The 11,980-nt window shown below is 40.7% G+C and overlaps 1 protein-coding gene and 1 pseudogene across 1 annotated transcript; one reads left to right on the top strand and one right to left on the bottom strand.

The window, feature by feature from the left end:
• The first annotated feature begins 3,363 nt into the window (after positions 1–3,363).
• On the top strand, positions 3,364–5,912 carry LOC122013535 (annotated as a pseudogene).
• Positions 5,913–6,194: 282 nt separating this feature from the next.
• LOC122016296 (replication protein A 32 kDa subunit A-like) lies at positions 6,195–9,191 on the bottom strand. Its single transcript, XM_042573537.1, has 10 exons — positions 9,024–9,191; positions 8,824–8,934; positions 8,623–8,720; positions 8,499–8,540; positions 8,327–8,404; positions 7,055–7,133; positions 6,877–6,963; positions 6,708–6,790; positions 6,540–6,608; positions 6,195–6,465 (listed from the first exon to the last, which is right to left on the bottom strand). The coding sequence occupies exons 1-10, from the start codon at positions 9,099–9,101 to the stop codon at positions 6,381–6,383; spliced, it is 810 nt and encodes a 269-aa protein (XP_042429471.1). The 5' UTR covers positions 9,102–9,191; the 3' UTR covers positions 6,195–6,380.
• Between the last annotated feature and the right edge of the window lie 2,789 nt (positions 9,192–11,980).

Below are 11,980 nucleotides of genomic sequence, written 5' to 3'. Positions count from 1 at the left end.
AGACGCCGCTTGGAAGTCCTTGAAGCCATGGATTAATCCGTTCGACAATCTCTTGAATCAAAGTTGTGCTGATCCGGAGAGGGTGATGAGAAAGACCTGACACTTCACCCCGTCCGTGTACTGATGAAGTGTGGCCACGTTGTCAAACTTGCCCAAGTGGTCGTCTAGATCAGTAACTCCGTTGTATTCTCCGATCGCCAGTGGTGTGTAGTGTCTAAGCAGAGGGTCATCCAGGATCTCATGTGAAAATTGTTGATTGATCCACTCGGGTGAATCATCATCCCTTAGCGCCTTCCCTTTGCACATCCCGAACGAGCACGTCATCCGAAGAAGACCCCAATCTTGTAGGATCAGAAAGAACACTAGAGGGGGGATGAATAGCGATCATCAAAAATCGAGAGTGAATTAAATAGAAATACGCAGCAGAAGAAAAATAATACAATGCTGACAAACCAAGTTTTATTTGGTTCGGAACCTTCGACGACTCCTACTCCAAGACCCGCACCAATCGAGTGCTTTCGTTGGGTAATCCACTAATAGTTCACAAAAACTTTACAGGAGTTAAGTACAAGAACTGGAATTAAAAATTACCAACAATAACAAAATGGGAAAGTCTTGGTTGTCGATTGTCGAAGGAACTTCACAACGTCACAGGAGCTTTTTCGGAGCACCGAGCAAGAGAGAAACTTGTCGTAGTTGTTGTTCTGAAGCTCTGGGCTGAAGGCCTTTAAATAAGTCCATTCCAGCGCCTGGACCATGTGGCTCCGCTAATTGACGCGCTCCACGTCAGCTTGTAGATGATTTTTTTGTTCTGGGTGCCTGGACTAAGTCTGGACGCCCGGATCGCCTAGGCGCCCTCGGCACCCGCTGGGTGAGCCTGCTCTGGGCGCTCGGAGTCCTTTCGGGTGCCCGGACCCTTTTCTTTAGCATCTTCCACATACAAGAAACGGTTAGCCGAGGTAATCGAAAAATATATTTTACCCTACAAAATAAAATTAGCACAACATGATAAAATGTGAGTATTAATTAGATTCTATCTCCACGAAACCAGGACTTAGTCAAAATCTCAACTTAGGTTTCCCAAATAGACCTAAGTTGGATCGACACCTACAGTTCTCTAACGGGGAACACGTACTCACTGGATCTCTCCTCCAGTCGCTTACCTTCACTTACCACTTGCAGTCACTTGACTTACCTCTGACCCACCAGGTCTTCCCACCAGTTGTCAGGTCCGCAGGTCTAGCTGGACTTCCACCGACTGTTAAGTCCTGCGGATCGAACCAGACTTCCTGCCAGATATCAGGCCCCGTTGACATATCTGGACTTCCCACCAGCTATCAGGCCCGCAGACCTAGCTGGATTTTAGCCTAGTGTCAGGTCCCTCAGATCAGTCAACTCATGCATACTTGGTAGAGTAGTTAGACAAATAACACATCTAACTTTAACCTATTTATTATATATCAAAACTAGATTATTAGTGCAACCTGTATCAACAGATCCTTATCTGCTCAACCCTGTTCCTCTGATGGAGTCTGGAACAACGCCCGATGAAAAGGGATTGGTGCATTGGGCGCCTCCCAAAATATATCGGTCGGCTTCTTGTTCTGTCCCCGAACGAATACATGATCCGCTTCGTCTCCATATCCTACTTGCTACCTCGCCGCTGATGTCGTAGGTTCATGCACTTGGCGCTCAACCAACGTTTGTTGTTGTTGTTGCTCCATTATCCTTACCACTCGGGTTTGTACAAGCATGTCGAGCTCCTCCTTTGTTAGCATCGTCGTGGTGAGTCGTCCAGTGTCCTCCATCTTCTCGTTTCGGATGCAGGCTACGCTCCCACAGATGACGCCAAAATGATCCTATCCGAAAATAGGAGGGTGGAAAGCTAGGGATGTGGTTGCTGCATTGACTAGATGTAGATCGTGTCCCGCTCTACAAAACAAGTAACGTTAGTGTCGAGCCAAGGAAGGGGTCCCAGCGTTGGCCCTCCGACGCTTAAGTCAATCACCGGAAGTGTAGAAGGAAGCGGAATAATGGTAACACATGCGCAAACAGTAATAACGCGTACCTCCGTCGGTGTTTGGACCCCCCTTTATATAGAGCTCTGGTGGGCGGCGTGCACGCTCCTTAAGGCATGGACACGTTCTCTAATGTGTCATATAAAATGACCTGTCAGAAAATTATCTCTGACACCATATTTTAACAGGGCATGCATATCCCTAACAAGATAGTAGAAGCTTCCACCGTATGATCCACTTATTGATTATGCCTCGTGTCAGCGACACTATCTCCCAAAAGGATATCGAGAGATATAACAATGGTCCCGTTGCTTGCCTGAGCGGGGTAGGCGCTCGGCCGGGACTCCTCCGCTATATCGACCTCAGAGAGATTACAATGGTCCCGCTGCTTGGCCGAGAGGGGTAGCCGCTCGGTCAGGACTCCTCCACTTTGTTGGCCTCAGCTGCTCTTCCTTGCGGTGACTAGACGTAATAACTTGTTCATCCCAATACAACTCTCCTGTCTCCTTAGCATCCTACCGCTCCGCACTGAACATCTGGTTGTCTTACCGTAATATCCCGAGCTAGACGGTTAGCCCGCTCGAACACTGATGAACCCAACTGGCCGTTGTAATCTCTTGTCGATCGGACGTTGATTGCCCCGACCGACCGTTGTAGTCGACCTCCTCTTGGACACTATAGGCGAGCCTTTTGACATATTGACATTGACCAGTTTGACTTTGACCACCACCTCGACAATTGACCCATACAAAGTGGGTTCCCCTTTATCACAGCATCAGCAAATCATTGTATGAAACGAAGTAAAATTAATCAAGCAAAAAATTGTTATACAAATAAATAAAACTGCTATTAAATTTATTAACACATTAAAAATCATAAATTTAGTAATAAATCATTAAAAATAAATAAATTTACGGTAAGAAATTGGAGTTTCTTCTCTTCTAATTTCAGTAAACAAAAATAATTAACCTTATTAATTATTCTTATAATTTTATCATCGGTAACTAGGTAAATAAAAAAGCGCTCGCAAAACGCTCACAGTAAATATCGAAGAGCGTCTTAAAATAAAAATCCTCCGTGAGTATATTACATTTCTTGTATACTTATCTATTTATATTGGCTTCCAACTCTTCGATATATAAATTTTAAAATATTGAATCATAAATTATTTGATCACTGACTCAACGTGCCACCATGGCTGTAATGAACGTAATGAACGTGCAAAACACAATCTCAAGCCCCCCGTTAATTCTCAATCTCTTATAAATCACAAAAACAACTGCACCAGTTTCTGCAACATTAGCTTGCTCCACGATCGCCGGCGCCCGTAAAATATACGACGGCGATGTCTTCCACAACGTCTCTTCTCACAACAGCTATCCTGCTGCTGCTGCTCTCCGACGCCAGCGCCGGCGGATACAACTACCGGGAGGCCTTGGACAAGAGCCTGCTCTTCTTCGAGGCCCAGAGGTCCGGAAAGCTTCCGGCTGTCCATCGCGTGCCGTGGCGAGGGGACTCGGGGCTCAGGGACGGGTTCGGCGAGGGGGTGGACTTGGTCGGCGGCTACTACGATTCCGGCGACCACGTCAAGTTCGGCCTGCCGATGGCCTACGCCGTGACGATGCTCGCGTGGGGCGTGGTCGAGTTCGAGAAGGAAATCCTCGCCGCCGGCCAACTGGATCACGCCCTCGACGCCATCCGATGGGGAACCGATTACTTCCTCAAGGCGCACAACCAACCTGACATCCTCTGGGTTCAGGTGACATTAGTTTCATCATCAAACCCGCTAAGATCTTCCTATCGACTATTAATTACTTCACTTAATTTCAGCGTGAAAATGTATATTCTTTTATTTTTGTCATTGTGAAAAATGAACTCCACCTTTGGAATTGAAGGTTGGCGATGGAGACACCGATCACCTCTGTTGGGAGAGAGCAGAGGACATGGACACTCCAAGAACTGCCTACAAGATCGACTGCGATCACCCCGGATCGGAGGTGGCGGCGGAGACGGCCGCTGCTTTGGCGGCAGCAACCGTGGCTTTCAAGCCTTATGATTCAGAGTACTCTGATCTCCTCATCTTACATGCTCGCCAAGTGAGTCATTAATGGTTCGGGTCGTAATCTTATCTGATCGGTATTTCTGAATCTGAACACTGACAAGTTTGTTGTTGTTGCTGCTGCTGCTGCAGTTGTTCACCTTTGCTGACACATATCGTGGTCGATATGATAATTCGGTTCAATCCGTGCGCAAGTACTACCCTTCTTCGACCGGATACTCCGTAAGAATCATCACTTTCCTTATGAACAGTTCGGATGTTCGATCATAATGAGCCGAATCGTGCAGGATGAACTGCTGTGGGCTGCTGCTTGGCTCTTCGAAGCGACGAACGACAAATACTACCTCAATTACGTCGCAAAGAATGCTGCGTTCCTCGGAGGAACTGGCTGGGCTGTCACTGAGTTCTCATGGGACAACAAGTATGCTGGATTGCAGCTTCTCCTAACAAAGGTACACATCATGTACTAAAAATGCAGCGCGGCGCCGTCGTCTTACGATACGAAAATCCGATGATTAGGTTTTGAACAACGGTGATGGTGAATCCCACAGTGGAGTGCTGAAGCAATACAAGGCCAAGGCTGAGTACTTCCTCTGCGCCTGCCTCCAGAAGAACAATGGGGGGGATAATGTCGACATGACTCCAGGTTTCCAATCGATCAAAACCTATCATCATGGCATCGTGCTCGAGTTCGAGTCTAGCTAATCGTTAATTGTGATGAACCAGGGGGTTTGCTGTACTTCCAAGAGTGGCAAAATCTGCAATATGTTTCTTCAGCAGCGTTCCTTATGGTAGTCTACTCTCACCATCTGACAATGGAAAATGCCATCCTCACCTGCCCCGGTGGCCAAGTCACGCCTGGTTTCATCCTAAAATTTGCCCAATCTCAGGTTCGACATGAAAAAGGTTTCAATAGAGATTGACTGTAAAAGTCAGTAATCAGTGGCTGTTTCTTCTGAATTGCTGTGATTCACCAGGCTGACTACATTTTAGGGGAGAACCCAAAGTCCATGAGCTACTTGGTAGGTTACGGAGACAACTACCCAACTCATGTTCACCACAGGGGAGCCTCCATTCCGTCGATACACACACTGCCGGAGAAGGTCGGCTGCATTGATGGGTTTGATAACTGGTACGCAAACAAGAAGAGCAACCCGAACATCATCGAAGGGGCTCTCGTCGGCGGCCCCAACTCGAATGATGAGTTCTACGATGAACGGGACATGTACGAGCAGAATGAAGCATCAGTCGGAGGAAATGCTCCCCTCCTTGGCCTCTTCGCAGTTTTGGACAGCTTAGCTACTAGTCCAGGTACATAAAGCATAAGTTTTGTTGATATGCTTGAGAATTCAACTCATGAGAATCCATGAAAACTGAAGTTTTGCGTCATGATGCTCAGATACCGTGAAGAACAAAACTAAATCACATCCGAAACCAAATGGTGGTAAGTTCTTTCATCAGTGTCAGTTCTCGAATTCAGTAACTATTTTCTTGGAGTCTAAAACCAAATGCCAACTGATCATGTTGCAGAGCCACCAGTTAAGTTCATCCACGCCATAACCAACACATGGACTTATCAAGGCAAGCAGTACTACCGCCACGTGGTGACAGTGAAGAACACCGGCGCGATGGCGATCAGCTACCTCGAGTTGAAGATCGAGGGACTCACCGGCCCACTGTGGGGGCTCTCCGCCACCCATGAGCAGAAGATCTACGAGCTCCCTTCATGGCTGAAGCAGGTGGAAGCTGGATCTAAGTTCGAGTTTGTGTATATCCAAGGCGGGCAACAAGCAAAGGTTTCACTTGTTCGATACACCGAGGCTACTTGATCAATGTAAATGTTCAATTTTCTGCAAGGCCAAGAGGGAGTTGTTGTGTTTCAGGAATCGTTGGATTGACTATGATAATTACTTTGCAGGGAGACAATTTGTAAAAGGCTTGTTGATTTTGGTGCTTTTGTATCATTTTCTAAACTTAAAGATAAAAAAAGCATTCTCCATCGTCCATAATTTTTGTTTTTCTGAAATAAGCTAGAGTAGTAGAATGGATCAAAAAGGAAATGAAAGAAACAAAGTGCGTGATTTAATTGGCTTATTTCTACAGACAAGAGCCAGAGAAAAAAACAATCATTCATAATATTTCTGTAGAAATTCTCCAGTTTAAACATATGAACTAGTTCTCATGCCATGAACATAGTGTTGAAGGAAAGCTTACAATGAAATTTTGCTGCTGCACCTTTTGATGCAGGTGCTATCAGAGAACAATTAAAAGATCTAGACTAGATAAACAACTAGAATAAGATGTCAGTCGATGCAGGCAGACTTGAAGTGGTAGTCGTCAATTGTAGAGTAAATGTGGCCGATGTCTACATAGTAGTCAATAGCTTCCCTGCTCCATGAATAAAATGCACATGAGAATTATTTCACAAGACAAGAAAAGAAAATAGGGAGAAAGAGAGGAACTTGATCTTATTCATTGGAAGTCCAAGCCGCCTGGCAACTTCATCAATATGCAATCCATGGTCACTGGCACTGTTGACATCATTTTATCATTTAACTAACGCATTTTGAATGAATCAACAACAGAAAAAGCAGACTTTGTTAAAGTAAAATAGGTTGTAAACGACTTACAGACTTGAAGGTTCCTGGAAAATATCCAGGACCAACTTGTAGGTGTCTGTCTTAGATCCACCTATCCCAGCACTGACAAAAGGCTGAAAAATAAGGAATTAGTCAGTTCAAGAATCCCCTAGTTTATTCATGATCATGAAGCAAAAGAAGGATATGAAAATGGTCATACTTGACTGGAAACTGAAGGTTGGTACTCCTTTTGTACAGTTTGAGAAGAGATTTGGTTGGAAGTTGTGTTATGGAAAACATCATTACCCTGTGGAATACAAAGCATAAAAGGCACAGCAATTTAGCACGTAATTTGCAACTCATGCATACCGCTAAGCACACCGGCATGATGCCAATACCTTCTGCTTTGCATTCCACAGATGAACATGAATGCACTGAATGAAGTGAAGTGCAACAGCATTGTAGTCAGTGACAGGACTGGAAGAAGAAGGAATTTTAGGTTTGCAGATAGTAAACAAGACTTACACAATACAAAGTAATATACAATTGCATCTAGCAAAATATGATTCGTTCAAAAATATTATAACAAGGTAGTTCACATAGGCCCTATTCAGGTAGAGGAAGAAGATAGACTTAATATTTTCTCTGCATATTCACAGGTATTACAGGGTAATTTCTTGTCAAAAAACTAGGCTTATTAAGAATTGAATTAGTTAGCACCACGAATATCCATTAGAAAAGGTACAGTGGATTCAATAGAGAAATAGTCTTGTGTAACAAGGAAAATGATGATCATCTCAAACATGCCCTATGGTGCACCAGCTACAACATGGTTGACTGGAGCTAGCTTGACACATGCTGACCAAGTTAAGGTGGGATTAGTTTGAAATAGTAAAGATATTGTGATGTTTGTTTGATCAGAACATTAAATTTAATACCAGTTTCTAGGCAAATTATTCCAACTAGTTCTCATCTTTTAAAATTATAAAAAAAATGAATCGTCTTACTTTGTGTGATAAATTTGAAGGATTTACAAACATTGTAATTTTTCTATGATTGTATTTTCGAATGCTTACTTTGTAAATTATAATTAAATTCTACGGGATGTAAGACTCATTTCAAACTTAATACTCTAAACCTAAAATATGGGACTAAAGGTACAGCACAGACAACTAATTACTCCAACGACATAGTAACTCTAACATACTTCGCTCATAGTTAAAGCAATATAAAGAATAAGTGATCATTTTGATGGAGTAAATATAAAACTGCGACAAAAAGTTCAACAAGCCAAATTCACAATCAGCACTTCAAATAATGATATAGTGATAAAATTTCTAGAAGTTTATAAGTAAATATCATCAGAGTAAGTTAATACAATACCAAGTACCAACCATGAACAATATTCTGTTATCAGAATAGACTTCTTGAGAGGAATTTCATTTAATAATAGCTATTTGGTTTTACCATCTCTCCGAAACAGCATGCAGAAAACACCTTTTCGCTTAAATAAATGGGAAACTCATGATTGTAAATTAACAGCAATAGCTAGCAATTCTCAAAACTTTGAATATTCATATTTTGAATTGACAATAAGAGCTGTAACAAACATCACAGCTAATAAAAGATAATGAATGTGTATAAAGGTAAGAAACATCTATACATATTGCCTGACAGAGAAGGCAACAGCTCGCTTTTTGTCTTGAAATCCTTTAAGGCTACCACTCACAGACACATACGTACCATTCCTTCATAGGAAAAATAAATTAATTATAAAACTGGAAAAGAAACAGGGACATCAACAATACCGAAGTTAGTATAACAATTTGTCATCATGCTTACTGAATAACGGCGGTCTCGTTGGCATCAGAAGCGTCATTAACCCTGCAAGTCGAAGGAAATGTGAGTAATGAAGCAGAATCAAAGAGTTAAGATGCAATATAAAGGTGTATCCAAAGACTCATGCCATCTAATGACATCGATTCGACCCGTTCCATCGTCGAGGGTGAAGTGAACGTCCGTAGCTCTCTCCGCCTTGTTCATCACCAGCCCCAGGAGTCTAATCTGTCAGTTCCCCCAATACAATCAAACAATAGAGTTCATGAGAATATGCAAAAGGAAGAAATTATAGGGGAAAACTGTGTTTTTTCATTTTCTTTTTGATTACGTTTGTTGCATCGGCTCCATCGACTTTGATACTGGACTTGTCGTCCGCAGCGTCAAATGCCGCGCTTATCTGCTTCACTGTCAGTGGAAGAAGCCCTGTAGCGCCGCGGTTCTGAGACGGAAACCGAGATCAAGAGATCCGTAAAACAGAGAAATGCAGGAAAACCGGAGGAAACTTGCGGCTCCCCTCTTCGTGGTTACCTTAGAGAAGCCGGAATCCGGGTTTTGGGAAGATTGTGAAAGCCCAAAACCGCCACCCTCTATCTGGCTGGAGAACATCGTTGTGTGGCCTTCGTGATCGACGACGGAGAAGAGCGAATCGAGCAACCAAAACCCTAGTAGTCAAGGCGGGAATGTAAAGCGGCTACACGCCTACACGCGGGAAATTTTAGGGAAGAGAGAGAGAGAGGAGCTTTTCCCGCCATTTCTCAAAACGGAAGCAGTAGAATGGGCCGAACAACGATCCCGTTTAACTCAGTTTCTTCTCAGCCCAGATTACTCATCAATTTGGGTTGGGCAATCTTTCATTACAAATAATTTAAGCGAGTTAATTGAACTTTTATCAATCCATTTATAAACGGATCTAAATGGATAATCTATTATAGGGCCAGCCCTATGGCGAGCTCAAGTTAGTCCACAAGTTGAGAAATTTTTTTCTTCGAAACTTAAACTAAAGTAAAAAAATTCAATAGACTCGTGAGATTAACTCGCCTAATTTACGATTTAAACTTAAAATTTACAATCTTTTCGGTATTTTTTTATTTTTTTAATTGACTTGCGATTGATGACCTTAATCATTTTTTGTTAGACTAATGTCAAATTAAAAAAAAAAATGGGATTCACTTGTTCTATTCAGATCAGTTTATTGATGTGGGGGCATCAATCGATTGTTGTCAAATTAAAAAACACAAAAGCAAGTGAGACTCACGTGCTCTGTTCGACAAATAATCTCAGTCGACTGGTGTTCAAATAATTGATAAAATTAAACAACTTACAGAAAGTTCAGAGGTCGTTCAATCGTTAGAGACCATATCAATCGATTGATAGATAAGACCAGTCGACTGATAAGCGAAAATCAACTCCATCCTAAAGGGTTTAAAGGAGAGGTTTGGAGGAGTTTTTCATTGCCAGTTCTTAGGGGTTTTGGAGAATAGTACTGCTACATTTCTAGACCATCAAGAGGTATTTCTAATTTACAAGAAATCAAACAAGCAAGGTTTTCAATGGTAAAGTATTATTGCTTTCATATTCAGTTATGTCTTATATTTGTCTCTAATTTGAATATCAGTCTACTAATAATAGTAGCCGAATTGAACACGTGAGACTCACTCGCTTTTGTGCTCATTTAATTCGACATCAATTGAGTGATATCCCACATCAATCAACTTATATAAGCAGTCAAATGGAACAAGTGAGACTCACTTGTTTCTATTCTCTTTAATTTGACATCAATCGACTGAATCATCAGTCAAATTAAACCAAGTAAATTTGACTCGCTTTTGTTTGATTTCTAAAGTCATCAATCAACTGATCAAACCATCAATCGACTAATTTCATCAGTTGACTTTAGCAACCGAATCGACTTGCTTATGTTCTATATCTAAAGACATCAGTCGACTAATCAAACTCATCAGTTGATTGATAATCTGAGTTTGATAAATACAAATCTCTAAACAAGCTCCATTTCACAAAAAAAAAAAAATCACCTCGTTATAATATCCAAGTCAAAAGTTATAATATTTGGAAATTTACTCTCTCGAAATTTCCTCATTTCATGCCAACTTCCTATTAGACTTTCGATCACTAAGTATCCGGTCCACCATGACCCACATGGACTTTCCGTCTCATGCCAAGTGTTTAGCTCCCAACCAACCCACTTTGGACTTAACCTAATTCCTAACTAGATTTACCTAGTTCCCAACTAGGTCTTCCACCACTTAGCCCCCGCTAGAACTTCCATTGTCTAATTCTCAACTAAGAGGGTGTTTGGCTGAGCTTATAAGCTCTTTAAAACAGCTTATAAGTTGTTTTGGAGCTTATAAGTTCTTCAAATTTGTTTGGTAAAATTTTTTTTCAAACAACTTATAAGCTGTCAAAATAAGTTATTTTGGAGCTTATAAGCTGTTTTTAAAAAAGTATGGAAGACCCTACTTTTTTTAAAAAGATCTTATTTTAATAATTTCTTCTCTAAAATATCCTTATATAATTTCATAAACCCTCATCTTATCCTCCATAAATTTTTATAAACCTAATATCTTTCTATCTCCGCCGACTTCTCTTCCGTTGTGTCATCTTCTCCACCAACGCCTCTTTTCAATTTTCTCTCCCCCGATGCAGAAATTCGTCCAAATTCCTCTATTAATAAAAAGCTCAAACCCCTCTATTAATAGTATTGTTTGTCTCAGCTTATAAGCTCTACAAAATAGCTTATAAGTTGTTTTAGGACTTATAAGCTCTTCAAATCTGTTTGGTGAAATTTTTTACAAATAGCTTATAAGCTGTCAAAATAAGCAATTTGACGGTTTATAAGCTATTTTTAAAAAAGTAAAGGAAATCATACTTTTTCAAAAAATATTTTATTATAATAATTTTTTTCTTTAAAATATCCTTATATTTTTTTCATTAATCTCTATCACTACTAGAAAACTAGGCTTTTGAGACACAACAAAATGTGTCTTAAATTATAAATTTAGTGTCTCAAAATGTTTTTGAGACGGTGATGAGACAATAATGTAGTCGCCCCTAATACAAGCATCTCAAAAAAATATTGAGACAGTTGTACTGTCTCAAATGCTATTTAAGACGTACGGTGATGATACAGTTATTCAATTGTCTCAAAAGTATTTAAGACGGTTATTGTTTTGTCTCAAATGTTATGTCTTATTATGTGAAAAATCTAAAGACACTAAATCGAGATGGTAATATGCTGTCTCAAATAGAAGTGAAGACAGTAACCCTAATATTTTAACTTGTTAGATGTAATAATTATGCCAAAAATTAATAATCTTTAAAGAACATTTATTACACAAGTTAATCTAGATTAAATATATTAAATTGTCATTTCAAAACAAAAGGGAAAACTCTCTTTTTATAAATTAAAAATGATATCCATAATATAAATTTTTATAATCATTAAATAAAGTGCATCCAACATTCAT

The sequence above is a fragment of the Zingiber officinale genome, chromosome 8B (genome assembly GCF_018446385.1).
Source record: "Zingiber officinale cultivar Zhangliang chromosome 8B, Zo_v1.1, whole genome shotgun sequence".
Taxonomy (NCBI): domain Eukaryota; kingdom Viridiplantae; phylum Streptophyta; class Magnoliopsida; order Zingiberales; family Zingiberaceae; genus Zingiber; species Zingiber officinale.
This window is presented reverse-complemented; position numbering and strand designations above follow the sequence as displayed.